Source organism: Bactrocera oleae, chromosome 5, assembly GCF_042242935.1.
Source record: "Bactrocera oleae isolate idBacOlea1 chromosome 5, idBacOlea1, whole genome shotgun sequence".
NCBI lineage: Eukaryota > Metazoa > Arthropoda > Insecta > Diptera > Tephritidae > Bactrocera > Bactrocera oleae.
In genome coordinates, this window is record NC_091539.1 from 62870974 (window position 1) to 62887396 (window position 16423).

General features: G+C 37.7%; 2 protein-coding genes across 2 annotated transcripts; both read left to right on the forward strand.

Annotated features, from left to right (window-relative positions):
* The first annotated feature begins 1063 nt into the window (after positions 1 to 1063).
* LOC106615849 (loricrin) lies at positions 1064 to 10067 on the forward strand. Its single transcript, XM_070110308.1, has 4 exons — positions 1064 to 1146; positions 1688 to 2727; positions 8355 to 8385; positions 8470 to 10067. The coding sequence occupies exons 1-4, from the start codon at positions 1144 to 1146 to the stop codon at positions 9868 to 9870; spliced, it is 2475 nt and encodes an 824-aa protein (XP_069966409.1). The 5' UTR covers positions 1064 to 1143; the 3' UTR covers positions 9871 to 10067.
* A 733-nt stretch (positions 10068 to 10800) lies between these two features.
* On the forward strand, positions 10801 to 12614 carry LOC118682099 (RNA-binding protein 12). The gene is made up of 2 exons (XM_036369076.2): positions 10801 to 11289; positions 11352 to 12614. Exons 1-2 carry the CDS (start codon positions 11287 to 11289, stop codon positions 12348 to 12350), a joined length of 1002 nt encoding a protein of 333 aa, XP_036224969.2. The 5' UTR covers positions 10801 to 11286; the 3' UTR covers positions 12351 to 12614.
* Positions 12615 to 16423: the final 3809 nt, after the last annotated feature.

Below are 16423 nucleotides of genomic sequence, written 5' to 3' on the forward strand. Positions count from 1 at the left end.
ACTATAGCATATAGCTATCATACAAACTGAACGATCGGAATAAAATGCTTGCATGGAAAACTTTTTCATTTGACGAGATATCTTCACGAGATTTGACATCAGTTATTGTCAAAGGCAATAATGCAATTTCCGAAGAAATTGTTCAGATTGGTTTATTATAGCATATAGCTGTCATACAAACTGAACGATTGTAACCGGATCGGAATTAATTTAGTTTTTTATTTTTATTATTATTTTTTATTTTATTTATTTATTGCATTTTATTTTAATATATTTTATTTAGTTTTAATTTTATTTTTTTAATCAATATTTTTTTTTTTTGAATATTACTTACTTAATTTTATGTCTTTTCGTTTTCTTTTTTACTTTTTATTTTTTCTTTAACTTCTTTTGTAATAATTTTTTTTGTAATTTTTCCTGTTTTTTTTCACGTGCAATCGCCAAACAAAAGTCACTGCCTCAGCCAGCTCAACTACAAATCTGTGCGCGATTAACATATGTAGACCACCGCATTGCAGTTGTTGTAAGCGATTTAAGTCTTTCTTTGTAAATTTAAATTTTTTCTGGTTTTACTTTTATCTCTCACCTCAGTTTTTTTATTAGCTTTTTCGCAGACTAACCAATTCGCGTTTTGTTTTTCGAGATATATGTTTTACAACCGCGCTGACACCTTGGTCTCCGCGCCTGCTGTTTTCACCTTCACAGATGATTGTTTTTCACGTTTTGGTTTTTGCTAGTTTTTATTACTTTTGCGCTTTTGGAGGGGTTTTTTAGGGGTCTCTAGATAGCATTTCATTGTTGTTGTTATTTATCTAAATGTTGTTGTATGCTTTGTAAATCACTAAAACTTGTTTGCCAGCCCTAGCGTCGCGTCGTCGTTGCGTGGCGCAGCGTTATGCTGCCACCGCTGCTACCGTGCTAGAGCGCTGCTGCTGCTGCTGGTGATGGTGTTGTTGATAGCTGCGGGGTACGGTGTAAACGGGCAGGTGATTTGGACGTCGAATTCGTATTTCGCGTGTAAGCATAATTTTTGTATAAATTGGTCAGTTAGTTTGGGGAACAGCATCAGTTCCAACGGTTTCTTCGTACAGCTAAGTAGTCTCATCCTTTCCCATAGACCACACATTTAAACATCTGAGCAAAATGGTGGGTGTACGAGAACAAAAAATTATTTATATAAAATTATAGTTCAAATCTTGTTGAAAAAAAAACGTAAAATAATAGTATTGTGACTCCAAAGTTACCGTTATGTGCTCCTGGATAAGCGTAGATGTGTTTATCTCTTATCAAATTAAGAGTTTTTTGGAGTGATTTCGACCTTTTCAACACAAGACGATGTTGCACCAGTAAAAAAGTGTTATCTAGTGGCTACTGGGTCACAAATAAATGCATAACCTATAAAAATGTTTATTAATAAACACAAAACTGTGAAGTGTACTTTAAAAAACACTACAATAATTAAAAACAAAAAATTAAAAACACGAATTAAATAGTCAAAAAAATATAAAATTTTTTCAACTCATCAATTTGTAAATTCTCCTTAACAGTTTTTTAACATTAATTAGTTCGAATATAAAATGTGTCAAACATATCTTTTACTATCCGGCAGAAAATGCACACTCTTTTTAAAAACATACAGTCAACTGTGCTCTCTTTAACTCATTCACTCTCTCTTTTTTGATTACAGAAACTCTTCGTTGTCGCCACTCTTGCCTTGGTCGCCTTTGCTTCGGCCGATGTCAGCCATTTGTCGAGGACGTACTTGCCACCATCCTACTCTTCGGGTGGTGTCGGCGGTGGTTCATACTCATCGGGTGGTATCGGTGGTGGTTCATACTCATCGGGTGGTATCGCTGGCGGTTCTTACTCATCAGGTGGTGCTGGTGGTTCATACTCATCAGGTGGTGCTGGAGGTTCATACTCCTCTGGTGGTTCATACTCATCAGGCGGTGCTGCTGGTCCATCCAACGAATACTTGCCACCTGTACAAAGCTACTCGCCACCTGCTCCAGTCTACTCTGCCCCAGCTCCAGCTCCAGTTTACTCTGCCCCAGCACCAGCTCCAGTTTACTCTGCTCCAGCTCCAGCTCCAGTCTACTCTGCCCCAGCTCCAGCACCAGTTTACTCAGCTCCTGCTCCAGCTCCAGTTTACTCTGCACCGGCACCAGCACCAATCTTCTCCTCAGGCGGTAGCGGTGGCTCTTATTCCAGCGGCGGTTCATACTCGAGCGGTGGTTCTTCAGGATACTCTGGCCCATCCAACACCTATCTGGCTCCAGCTGCTCCAAGCTACTCATCAGGTGGTTCTTACTCATCTGGTGGATCTGCTGGTCTCTCTGGCCTTTCTGCCGGTGGCTCTTACTCCAGCGGTGGTTCGTACTCGAGCGGTGGCTCTTCAGGATACTCTGGCCCATCCAACACCTATGTGGCTCCAGCTGCTCCAAGCTACTCATCAGGTGGTTCTTACTCATCTGGTGGCTCAGCTGGTCTCTCTGGCCTTTCTGCTGGTGGCTCTTACTCCAGCGGTGGTTCATACTCGAGCGGTGGTTCTTCGGGATTATCTGGCCCATCTAACACTTACTTGGCTCCAGCTGCCCCAAGCTACTCATCGGGTGGTTCATCCTACTCGTCGGGCGGTTCATCCTACTCGTCGGGTGGTTCATCGTACTCTGGCGGCGATGTTGGTACACAATATGCTTCCAACGGTGGTTATGTCTACAAAAAGAAGTAAATCGCTTGGAACTGAGATTAGTCGAACTTTCTTTTGTACTTAGGACACCGTAGCAATAATTTTGTTTTTCTGTTTTTACTGTTGTATTGCTTTAAGTAGTTCATGCGTACGAGTCATAAACAACCATCTCATTGCTCTCAAACAATATGTTGTAAATAGTAAACCGTTTTCTATTAAATCCATTTTAATTTTATATTTAAAAATTTATGAGTTTCAATTTAATTGTTTTAAAGAGGGAAAAAACAACTAAGGCGAATTAGGCTCAGCTCACTTACAACAAAAGCATTAGTATTTAGTGCTTCAGTACAACAACTTGTTCAGAAGAGAAGCTTAAATCTTCGAAATTAAAAAAAAAACAAAATTCAAAAATTATTGATATTTTGTACCATGGTTAACTTGAAAGACGCTCCTCTAAAAACTGCCTAAAATCGAATTAAGCTCCACAACATTTTGGATCCTTAATACATTGTTGCTGCCGCCGTTACGTGTAGTGTTTACAATATTTGCAAGACTGTTTGGTAGTCAGTCATCTTATTTGCTTTGTCTAATTCTTGCAATATATTTATGCAAATGTTGGCTTTGATATGTAAATATTTACAAAAGTTACGACACATTACGCAAGTTCATCAACAAAGCCAATAATGTTTTTTTTTCATTATAATAAGCGGCCGAATATTATTATACGCCAAAGCCGTATAGTTACGAAGGTTATTAAATTCGGTTAATCCGGTTCGATTCAAAACTTGGCCATGACTTTCTTCGACAAGAATACCAAACTCAGAACATATCTAAAATATTCGAAATCTACTCGCTTTCTAAAGGTAAAGGTCACTACTTCTACTTCAAACGTCAAAACCCACAACCTCTTTGTCGCATTGTAGCACCAGTCATAAACAGGTTTTAAACTCTCTTATTAAAGATAATGGTGAAACAAAGATATCCATACCACCACCGATCGGAATCAATCACTTTTTTTGAACCTACTGATTTTCATAAGACTCTGAGGAAAAACCCCTCCACCCTCCAATGTGAGTTCAGATAGTTAGAATCTCATCATAAAATTCTCGATATTGATGTCAATGAGAGTACGAGTTCTTTAGCAATTTATATAATTTGACATTGCTTATATGCCTCGAATTTCAAGACAATTATTAAAATCAATAACCTATCTTTTAGAAAGCCACATATTGATGAGACCGCAATATTACGTGTGCAACTCTTAATCCGTATGCTTAACCATTTACAGGGACTACTTTTTAGTAAAGATATGGCTGTCATAGTTAAAAATTTAAATTTATTATTTCTGAGTTCTAAGTTCAGTGCTATTAATCGACCTTTATCGTAGTCGTATTCCTGAAATATTGAGGGAGTATTTTTATAATATTTCCTTTCTTGTGACAGATTAAAAATCGAGCCTCTTCGTCCAAACCAAGCTTTCAATCTCACCATTTGTCTTTGTTTAGGTGATTAGTTCCAAAAATATAACGTTAAAGTTTAAAAGAATATATTGTACTTTGCGGCGAATCCACGTAAATAAAAGACAAAAGTTATATTATTTTATATGATGAAGAGTTAGGCGAAATTTGTGCTTCACATTAAAAAATATTTTATAAAAAAATCTTTTCTTTAAAATTTTTTAAAATTCCATTACGAAAAAAGAATCATTATAATTTCGGCTTTACTTTGCATCAGCTGTACCTTTACAGCTCGACTACCTCTTCACGGTTCACAGCAAGACGTGCACGTGATTTCTCATCAAGTCGGTATTTCCGCATCTAAGAAAGTGGAGTAATTGCTGATGGCGCTATCGTCGCTTTTATTGTTTGACCCGCAAGCACTTGGGGATGACAAACAAATTATATAAGTTTTGAAAAGACAAATTAGTATGTGTGACAAAGTGACAAGTCGCGAAACATTTAATGAGCTTATACAAAAAAACAGACTATCAAAAAAATGCATATAATCCGAACAGAAATTCAATGAAGACGAGCAACAAATATACATAAAGCGAATATAATCAAACTCCAAAGTTGAAATGCATTTAATCGCCCCTATATAATTTATATTATGCATTAATTGACTTTTTTTATTTCTTATTTATTTGAATTAGCTAATTTTCGAGTCTCAAATGAGCGCGGCGTTAAGTAGGCAATAGGTCATCGGAGCGCACCATTAACACACATATACGGTTCATTTGTAAACGCATGCGCCAATGTTCGCCAACACGTGCATGAAGCGGCTATGTGTATTACCAAAAACAAAGCTAGTCAGCAAGGCGACTGAGCGACGCATCTTGGCTAGTTTGCCGGTAGTGCAATACGGTTTGGACTGCGCGCACTTTGTGTGCTTGTAGGGTGGTTGCTGTGTTGACAGTATCGAGTTCGCAGCTCAGATGGTGGGTGGCGGTGTGAGTAATAACAAAAATTTGTTTTACTAATACTCGGTAATGCTTTACTACTTTGAGAAGCTTATTTAGAACCAACAAGAGTCATGCCCAGACATCGTTAGGCTCTAGCGCCCCCATTAAATCACCCTAATTTGGGCCTCAACCCATCAGCGCTGACTCACTAAACTACAAATATCGTTTACATGCTAAATTATGCTTGTTGCGTCGCGGAGTTTTACTCCAGCTGATAAAAGTTTGACACCGGTTGTTGATTTGAAACGTTTTAATTTTTCTATTTTGTTTTATTGTAAATTTAACTTTTCGTCACAGCGCTTACGACTGACACTCCCTTTTCGGTGCGTTGACTTTAATAAAATTTTTTGATTTTGGCAAAAGAAGAAATGTGACAACTTTATGATAACTTATAATGTTATAATTTTCACATTCGCCTTTTTTCGCCATCAATAACTTAAATTAACATATGTTTAATATACAAACGTTTAGTTGACTTGCCTTTTTTGGCCACTTGGGGACATAACCGCCAAATGTCATGGCATATCAACCATATTCACAAAAAACTTTTATAAAAAAATGAATTAAAACCTATTTCGTTGTTATTTTGCAGCTTTAAATGCAAAAATTTGCATCGACAAGCGCGCGTTTTTAGTTCGCGGCAGTAATTTCCACTGTGCGTCCTATCGAGGCAGCACACGCGCCAAAACTAAATACATAAATGCATAATATGCATGGGCGCATCGGTGGCTCGAGTGATTGCCCGGACTTTTAGGGGCTGAGCAGCTACACGTTTTAACCACTAATCTCACATGTGTTGAAGAAATTTACAAACGTCAAGCATTATGTGGTGCACATTTAGCGGGGTACAGCGCCCATACTTTTTTATCCATATGCCGTTGGCTGTAGTATTTCCTCGGTAGAGCTTGATAATGTTTCCCCATTATTTGTCTACTTTGGAGTTGTTTGATTATGTGCTATCTGATCCCTCAGGAATGCAATGGGACGCGATCTTTTTGATTAAAAATCGATCGTAAATCCCTATCATGAATTAATAAACCTCAGTTTCTAGGGAAGGTATTCGGTAAAAATTCTTATTGTGAACATTTACGTAAAGATGGATGAATTTCGATAAAAGGAATTGCCATTTGTATAACTTTCCTTCAGTATATACGTTACCTTTCATCTATTGATATTTAACAATCCTACTGTTGCAATCTGGCAACTCACAACTTTATTTTAAAGTGTGATATTTTTAATGTTATATGTACATACTCAGAACTTTTTGACATACGAGCGCTATTTATGTGCTTTACAGTAACTTAAAATATTCATCTCTGCCAAAAAATGGAATTAAATCGCGAAAATCTTCGCGCGATTGTTTTTACAATTTCTGACGTGGATTAACTCAGCAACAGAGAAATGTTAAAAAAATACTAATAGTTTTTCGACACATGAAGCGGCGGTTGATACGTGCAGTACACATGTTTTGGGGGTACCTCAATCAGAGTGGTAAAAGTGCTTTTACAGTTGATTCAAAAGCTTACAAAAGTGTACGGATCTTAATGAAGAATATTTTGAAAAACAATAAAATGGTTTTACTTGATTAAAATTTGTTTTTCTTCTCTAACCTCGAAATATAAAAGGCAACCCTTTTATTTTACGTTGCATGGGGAATCTTAGTACACTTTAAAATTGGAAAAATTTGGAGAAGTTAACTGAAATATGAGCTATTATTTTAGGAGGTAGATAAGATAAATAGAAAATTCGCTACGTTTTAAATGGAAATTATAGACCTATAAATCGAACGAACCCAAAAAATGTAGAACTACAAAGGATTAACCAGTTACTAGGACTTTGTAAATGTGGATACGGTGTTGAAACTTAAACGTGTTTAATCTTAACTGTAGTGGAAGCATTATATTTGAAAAATTAAATAATGTTGCCTACTTTTTGAATACTTTTTGGTTGTGGACTGATTTAACCCATCCACAAGATATTAGTTTATTGTGAAACATAATTAGTTGGCAACACCGCAGTTCAATAGTTTGTAAAAAATATCAAGTACAGTGCACAACCCCGAATATATGAGAGGCCGAGATCAAACGAATTTTACGCTTTTATTGGAAAAGTCGTCTTCGCAACACATAAATTAATAGAGTTGAATAGAATTTTCATTTTGCATGGTCATCTTAGCCCAAAGCCGGCCAGACGTGGGATTTGGTCCAAATAATTATTTTTAATAGTTTTTTGGTTCTGCATGAAATTAATAATTCTCCGAGAAAAACGAGTTGCGGAGCTAAGTTCACTTAACACCGGAGTGTTCGGTGGCCGACTAAAATATTCGTAGTTACACCGGGATCCATACTTTCAAGCCCCCTGATCTGACCAATGTTGAATATACTGAAATTGATCAACTTTATATATTAGTTTGTACCCATGAGATCATTGATTCAGTACAAAACAAAGAATATTAATTCGAGTTGTCCACTGTATATCCCTCTGAACGTTTATCTAAAAGGACGAAGGACACGAAGTTTGTATACCAACAAAGTAGTAACTTCAAGTCTATCAAAAACTGCTCCCTTGCGGTAATTTTAGGTTAAGCAATAGTAGGGAGATATGAAAAATATATTTCCATTCCTGTGGGGAAATAATAATATAGTAATAGTAAAGAAATCCGAACAATCACTATTTCCCATAATATTTTGACGGTGATTTGGGAATTAAAATGTGAAACACTCACCAACTGTGCTCATTCGTTTAATCTTTTCAATCAACTTTCCTACTCTTTTCATCTATTTTATTGGCAGTTTTATTGGCATTTGTGTTTTGTATTTTTTCTTTGGTGATATTGTGAAGCATTATCACATTTCTTGTACATACTACATAATGTAAATCATCGAAACTCGTTTAGCGAACCTAACTTCAACGCCAAAATGTTATGTGATTGCAGAGGTCGCATTACGTTTAACGGTAGTAATGTGTGAGTGTGTGTTTGGCGGAGGTGATTTGTGCCGCAAAAACATAATTAAGCGTGTAAGCAAACATTTTTTGTATAAATTGATGAAACAATTGGTGAAAGGGCATCAGTTCCAACGGTTTCCTCGTACAGCAAAGTAGTCTCTTTATTTTCGAAAAAAAAACATAAAAAATCATCGGAGCAAAATGGTAGGTGAACTCAATAAAACAACTGAAAATATAATATCATTCTAAATACTAAAGATATCGTGAAGAAAAGAAAATAAACTTAGATGTAGCTCTCTAACGCAAAGGAGTTCTGCGAATCTGCTTAATTTCCTACTTTCTATGTTAACTCTAATTTATACCATCATTTCAGAAACTCTTCGTTGTAGTCACTCTTGCGTTGATCGCCATCGCTTCGGCTGATGTCAGCCATTTGTCGAGATCATACCTATCACCTAGCCAGGGTGGACACAGTCAGGGACAGAGCCATGGTCCCGCTTCGGCTCCAATAGTTGAATACTTGGCACCCTCTACAAATTATGGTAGTCCATCCTACTCTTCGGGTGGTGCTGGTGGCTCTTACTCTTCAGGCGGCGCTGGTGGTTCCTACACTTCGGATGGTGCTGCTGGTCCGTCCAACGAATACTTGCCACCTGTACAAAGCTACTCACCACCTGCTCCAGTGTACTCTGCACCAGCTCCAGCCCCAATCTATTCTGGCCCATCATACTCCTTAGGAGGTAGCGGAGACGGATACTCTAGCGGCGGTGCTGGCGGTTATTCAAGCGGTGGTGTCGTTGGTGCTGGCGGTTACTCCAGCGGTGGTTCTGGTGGGTCTTACTCTTCAGGTGGTGCTGGTGGCTCTTACTCTTCAGGCGGCGCTGGTGGTTCTTACACTTCAGGTGGTGCTGGCGGTTCTTACTCTTCAGGTGGTGCTGCTGGTCCGTCCAACGAATACTTGCCACCTGTACAAAGCTACTCACCACCAGCTCCAGTCTACTCTAGTCCATCATACTCTTCAGGCGGTAACGGAGGCGGATACTCGAGCGGCGGTGCTGGCGGTTATTCAAGCGGTGGTGTCGTTGGTGCTGGTGGATACTCCAGCGGCGGAACTGGTGGTTACTCAAGCGGTGGAGCTGGTGGTTACTCTAACGGCGGAACTGGTGGTTACTCAAGCGGCGGTACCAGTGGCTATTCTAGCGGCGGTGCTGGCGGATACTCATATGGTGGAGCTAGCGGTGCCGGTGGTTACTCTAGCGGCGGTGCCGGTGGCTACTCTAGCGGCGGTGCTGGTGGTTACTCTAGCGGCGGCGCTGGTGGTTACTCAAGCGGTGGAGCTGGTGGTTACTCTAGCGGCGGAACTGGTGGTTACTCAAGCGGCGGTACCAGTGGCTATTCTAGCGGCGGTGCTGGCGGATACTCATATGGTGGAGCTAGCGGTGCCGGTGGTTACTCTAGCGGCGGTGCTGGTGGTTACTCTAGCGGCGGCGCTGGTGGTTACTCAAGCGGTGGAGCTGGTGGCTATTCTAGAGGCGGTGCTGGCGGATACTCTAGCGGCGGCGCTGGTGGTTACTCTAGCGGCGGTGCTGGCGGTTACTCGAGTGGCGGTGCTGGCAGTTATTCTAGCGGTGGTGCTGGTGGTGCCGGAGGCTCTTACTACAACAGCGGTGCTGGTGGTTACTCCAGCGGTCGTCCTTCTGGCCCATCGTACTCTGGCGGCAATGCTGGCACCCAGTATGCCTCCAACGGTGGCTACATCTACAAAAAATTATAAATCGCTTGGAACTGCGATCAGTCAAATCGTTTTTGTAAATAGAATACCTTGGCAATATTTTGTTTATTGTTGAATTGCTCAAGGTATATCATCCTTAAATCATATAAACACTTTATACCCATTCACTTTGAATAGCATAAATAGTGTAGATATTTCTTGTTATTTGAATAAAAGAAATTTTTGTTTTAAAAAATTAATTAATTGTTTGACATTATCAAAAGGTGCTCAGCGCTATTTTTTATAAAAGTTCTTTGATCTTCGTTAGATTATCAAAAGTTTTCACCTCCTTGTCAAACTTTCGGAACCACATCGTGTCTGCCCATTCCCACTTTTTTACTCAAATTTGTTCTATATATGTACTTTTTAGATTTCGGTTACATGACTTCGCGACAAAAGCTAATTTAGTCCCAAAAATATTTGAATTTCGAGCGGATGATATTAGAAAGATACTGAAAATTTAGAAATTTTTAAAAGAAGAATATATGTTGAATTTTCTAATTTTATGGGCCGTTTGCTATAAATTTTAGCAATACCGATTCGGCAATTGCCAACCGTCGGAAATTAATTAAAATTTAGTAAATTAGGCTCGTCAAAGTTTTACCAATTTAATTCAAAAATTAGTTCTTTATTGAAATTGAGATAGAGCACATGTAGGAATGTATGTTAGTTGTCTACTTTTAGGCGCTTAAAGTTTGAATTGTGAATGCCCTTTATTATGCAATATGAAGAAGTTGTTGCGAAAACAAAATTATATAAAAGACTAGTCTACTAAACATTCGCAGACTCTGCTCTACGCACACTAATTTATCATTCTGTTATATTTAATTTGCCATAGGCTTCTGCCAACGTTTGCCATAGCGTCTAATCCAAAAAAGTAAAATAAAGTTAATGCAAAACTATTAATTTAAGATGCTGTAATATGGAAATTGGGCAAGAGAAAACATCAAGATTGACTGATTAAGCGTGCAAACAACTAAATTTAATCTTCAAAATGACGAAGATAATAGAAAGACGCCAATCAACGAATACAGAGCATCAATTTGGAGGCACGCTCTTTAGATTTTTTAGTTAGCTCTTTACGTTAATGCTATAAAAGAAGAAAAAGGTCAGCGAAATTCCAAAAATGTACATTTATGGGATAATATGAATGTTTAAGAATCAAAGAAGCTACCTAGGCGACCTACGCGAAGTTATCTACTATTTAAGTAATCGCTATTCCCCTTTAATGGTGTTCTGAAGATCACAGATATTGACATAAGAAAGTCGAGGTGAAGAAAGCAGAAAAAGAAGCATTAAGAATTGAATAACTTTACAACGGAGAAAAACTATAAAACTAGCCAACTCACAGAAACATAAATTTAGTATACATTCTAAGTTCTACACGCAAGCGGCACGATTGCGCTCACGAAATATAAAATGGTAAGTCTTGAGTATTTTTTTTTTGGAAACTCCAATTTAACGGCGTGATTTTTGCTTGCCAGTTTTCCAAATTATTTATTTTCCACGCTTTGATTGCTTTGAGTATCGCCGATGTCAGCCTTTTGAGTCGCGCATATTTGCCACCCCACCATAGTAAACCACAGGCAATTGAACCTGCAAAGCCGCACCAACCGCAAGTGCAACATGTTGCAGTTCCACACGAGCAACCGGATATTATATTACTCGACGAGTCGGCCAATGGCAACTCACATGCTCTAAGGGATGTCGAGCAATCGCTGGATAAAGAGCCCATTACAATAGCAAAGCAAAGTTCCACAGATGATAACGCCTCCAGGGAATCCGTAAGCGATCCATTCTTTCAACCTGGTATTGGTGGCTTTCCAGGCGCTGGATTTCCACCCAGCTTTGTTGGACCACTATATCCGGGACAAGGTTTTACAGGAGCTGGCTTCCCGGGACAGAGTTTCCCTGGACAAGGCTTCCAGGGTGCTGGCTTCTCGGGACAGGGTTTCCCTGGACAAGGTTTTCCTGGCGCAGGCTTCCCGTCACAGGGCTTGCCAGGACAAGGCTTCCCTGGACAAGGATTTCCGGGACAAGGATTTCCGGGACAAGGATTTCCGAGTGCAGGTTTTCCAGGACAGGGTTTTTCGGGAGCTGGCTTTTCTGGACAGGGTTTCCCTAGCCAAGGCTTCCCAGGACAGGGCTTCCCAGGACAGGGCTTTCCTGGACAGGGTTTTCCTGGCCAAGGCTTCCCTGGACAAGGCTTTCCTGGACAGGGTTTCTCCGGCCAAGGCTTTCCAGAACAGGGCTTTCCGGGAGCCGGTTTTCCAGGACAAGGCTTTCCCGGCCAAATCTTCCCATCACAAGCGGGCGGTTTTCCAGGCTTACCTTACCAAACAGCTTCACCACAACAGTCCGGCGGCGATTTCAACAAACCACAGCCCGTAGACGGTCTTAACCCTCGTATGCAAGCAACGCCCATAGCCAGCGATACAGTTTATGGCGCAAACGGTGGTTATGTCTACGACAAGCCCACATAATTTTTTTCCCATTCCTATTTTGGAATTACTACGTGTTTACTTTAAGATGATTTTTATTTGATTTTATGTGTTTTTTATTATTCTCTTCTTCTTTTACGAAGTTAATGCTAATTTTTCCATAGTTGGAGGCTTTTTATGCGCTGAATCAATTAGTATTTTAGCACGCGGCCGACGAAACAATGCGAAAGCGTAACACTTACAGTTATGTAAAACATTTCTATTTCATTTTTCTGCTGAATAAATTATTTATTTGACAAATATTAATATTTGTGTGAGTGTGAATATATCTTCAATAATTCATGCAAGTTGCGTGTTTACGAAATAACTGTAAAGCGTGTTGGGCGTACATATATTTTCACAGCGTAAAATGAGTTTAATATTAACAAATAGGTGACAGTTGGTGAGACTATTTCGTGACCCATTTTCTGTGTTTTTTTTTGTTTCTTTTTTTAGTTGAAAGCTACTAACGTTTTACGTTCAGCACTGTAATCGCCACAAAGTACAGTTTACGCCGAAAGTTTGTGAACCATCTATCTGCCTCATGCCCTCTCTCACTCATTTTCTCTCTCTCTGGCGATTATTCTCGAAGTTAGTTGTTATTTTATGAATTGGAATTTGCCACTTCATGACCTCGATTAGCGCATCAGGTGTGACGTTGGAACACAAATGTGGCGGCAATTCTTCGCTTCACGCCAATCTTCACCGTTTCAAGTCAATAATTTAATTCCAAGCATATTTGGACTTATGCTTTGTCGCCAATCATGCGTGCAATTTTTTATTTATTTTTTACATCTCTCATACCCAACTTGTTTCGGGTTTCAATGAATGAATGGTGTGGGTTAATTCATTGTTATGACCATGGTCATCATGGCAATATGTAGATGGCTAAAGTACTCGTAGATATACCACTTTTAAAGTAAGTGTGTTGTGTTTTTCTAAATATGTTTATGGCATAGGCCTCATCATGGCAATATAATGTAAAAGCAACTAAATAAATAATTTTTTTTTGTCTCATAACAAACAATTTTTTTCCAACACTATTTTCTGCGGGGACGTACCCGTAGAAGCCGTGAATGTATTTTTTTCGCCATTTATTTTTTGGAAATTGTAAAAGGTGCACATTAAATTTATATCTTATATATATAAGTAAATTTTTAAATAAAAAGCAAAAATTAATTAAATATAAAAAAATAATTGAGTTTTGGAAGTTCCCGTAAGTTGTGTTACGTTGATTATTGTGTGTTCGTGTTTGATTATTTTAGCGTTCAAAATAGCCTGAAAAATATTTTTTTTCTTTATGACCGTAGTCTACATAGACTAGTTTCCTATGCCCTTCTAAATAAAAACTGGATAAAAATTGGTTTCTTACTTTTTCCGTAATCGCTTTGGAAAAACAATGCTTCGATATAACGCCGTTTAAAGTTTGGGTTAAAAAGTTAAAGTTCGGTCGGCTCGCGGTCAACCATTTTCAAGTGGCAAATGTTCCACAATTTTTAAGATCGGCTTTTGAAATTTGCAATAATTTTCTACAAACACATCTATCGATTAAGATGATTAAGACAAATAAATATTTCTTTTACACATCTTCTGGTACTTCACCGCTTAGGTAATCGCAAATGTCTATAATGCATGTATGTATATAAACGTTTCTTCTACTATTCGTTGCATCTGAACCATTCTAAATAACTCAGATCGGACAATTTGGGGGTGCTTCTACTCTCAACCAAACTAAAAGTTCGAAAAATTAACAGCGCATGCCAAGTCAGTATGCTCTGTTAATTCATCGGTCTTTCGAGTCAGCATTCATGCTTTTAGAGGCTTAATACTCTATCAATACTGTCATTAAGAATAAGCGGGTTGTATTTGCTTTGAGTAAACTGGTAGTATCCAATAGAATATAAAAAAGATCTCGGAATTGACTTTTGATAAAAATTTACACAGATTTCTATCACCTTCTACTACTATCACCTTCTTAAGCAGTAATAAGTAGATTGCTCAGCTGAGGCTCATAATTGAACTAGAAGTTTGACCGAGTTCCTTAACTCAACTACTTCATGTTATCCGACAAATTTAGAAGCTTACAAGTTTTTGCACTCACTCGAAGAACTACTAGTTTCGATGAAGAATATTTTCATATCAAAATGACACGCAGATATTTGACAAAAATTTGGCAAGAAGGTTTTTGGTCTCATCCTTAGTTTTTTGAATTACTATTCAGCTGGTAGTTAGGAATACAAAAACTTCGTTAAGCTGACCGCCGTCATAATCATGACCATACTTAATTTTTTAGGTTATGCTCTTTGTTTGGGATGAACGCCGTAATTAATAATGCCAAGGGAAGAGCTATATAGATCATATTGAAGGCTACGATATACCGAAGATTATAATTGAGCAGATTTCATATTTTCTTAACACATTTTTATGTATATTAAGTGTAATGTGCAAGTATGCTTCGGATCATAATTTTTCATGCCGAGGACACCTCATCTAAATTAAATTTCATTCATATAATATGGTTGGTAATGAAAGTCTTGATTTTTCCACACATATTTATGGTTGCGACAATTTTATTGCCAATTAATTTTTCTATATTATTTACATTGAGTATATTTAAAGTTTTTGCGAAATATGAAAAGTTTTTTCTGCTCGGTTTTCACTTGTCAAATTTAATGACGAAAATATAATCTGCTTAAACAATAGTACAATTAGGTGGTACTTCAAATGGAACATCGAGAAACATCTTTAAAAATTTTAAATTACTATAAAAAAGTTAAATTACAACCACTTTAGCGATTTGACAACAATGCCATTGAATTTGACATAATGAAACCCGAGCATTTGCGCAATGAATTTTTCTCTTCTTAGCTTATAGGCGATTTGATAACCGCTAAATTTACTTTTATTTGTAGAAAGATATACGAGTATGTGATTCCCTCATGCACATGATTCTCACCTAATAAAATATCGTCACATCTAAATCAGGCTTATAAGTTTAAAATTTACGCATTTCAAAACTCCAAAAAATTAACAAAAACAAAATTAGTAAATCAATAAAAATAAAATATATGTAAATTGCACAAGGCATCAAAATCCCAATTACCAAATCAAAAGATAGAGATGTTGCCACCTAATGAGATTTATTTATTGAAGCTTTTACAGTTTTTCTTTGTTTTGTTGCATCTCTCAAGCCATTAAGCCGAAAACGCACAAATTAATCCACTTTTATAACACAAACATGTCACCAATTGAATTTTATTGGTTCAGTTCGCATAAACTGACATACACATTTGCATATATACGTGGGATTTTGTGCCTAAACACGTTTTTTACTCAAATATATGTAAGTAGGTGCATAATTTAACCGATTTATGCACATGTACAATTATCAACATATGTATGTTGTTGTACCGATTTACATATGACCTTAGGTTATAAAAACGCAAATAGATAAATATATTCGCATAAACATGAATATACATAAGTATATTATATACCATATGGAATACATATTCGTAGGAGTGTGTCTGTCTATTTTCAACACTCATAGCCCAAGCTAACACCTTTTTCATTACAACTAACTTTTATTAATGTTTAACTAATTGATTTGACATGTGAAATTTGACATCTGTCAACATTTTAATCAACTGTTTGAGTAATATACGAATTGTATTTAAATAATATTTAATCGGTAATATAAAAGAAGAAAAAACGTTAACTTCGGTTGCACCGAAGCAATAATACCCCACACAAATACAAAAGTTTCTTACAAAAACTTGATTCCGATTGTTCAGTTTGTATGACAGCTATATGCTACAGTCATTCAATCTATACAATTTCTTCGGAGATTGCATTATTGCCTAAGGAAATAACTCATGCCAAATTTCGTGAATTGGCAGCTATATGCTATCGTTCCGACAAATGGCCAGCATCTTAGTGAGAAAAGGAGAGGTGCAAAATTTCAGATCGATAGCTTAAAAACTGAAGCACTAGTTCGTATATATACAGGCAGACGGACAGGACATGGCTAAATCAACTCAGCTCATCATACAAACTTCGTGGCAAACTTAATATAT

What these genes read in the sequence shown, in the direction of transcription:
- LOC106615849 (XM_070110308.1), top strand. An exon ending in GGTTATGTCTACAAAAAGAA is followed by an intron (nt 2,728 to 8,354) that starts GTAAATCGCTTG and finishes TAAATACTAAAG; the next exon opens with ATATCGTGAAGAAAAGAAAA. An exon ending in AAAAGAAAATAAACTTAGAT is followed by an intron (nt 8,386 to 8,469) that starts GTAGCTCTCTAA and finishes CCATCATTTCAG; the next exon opens with AAACTCTTCGTTGTAGTCAC.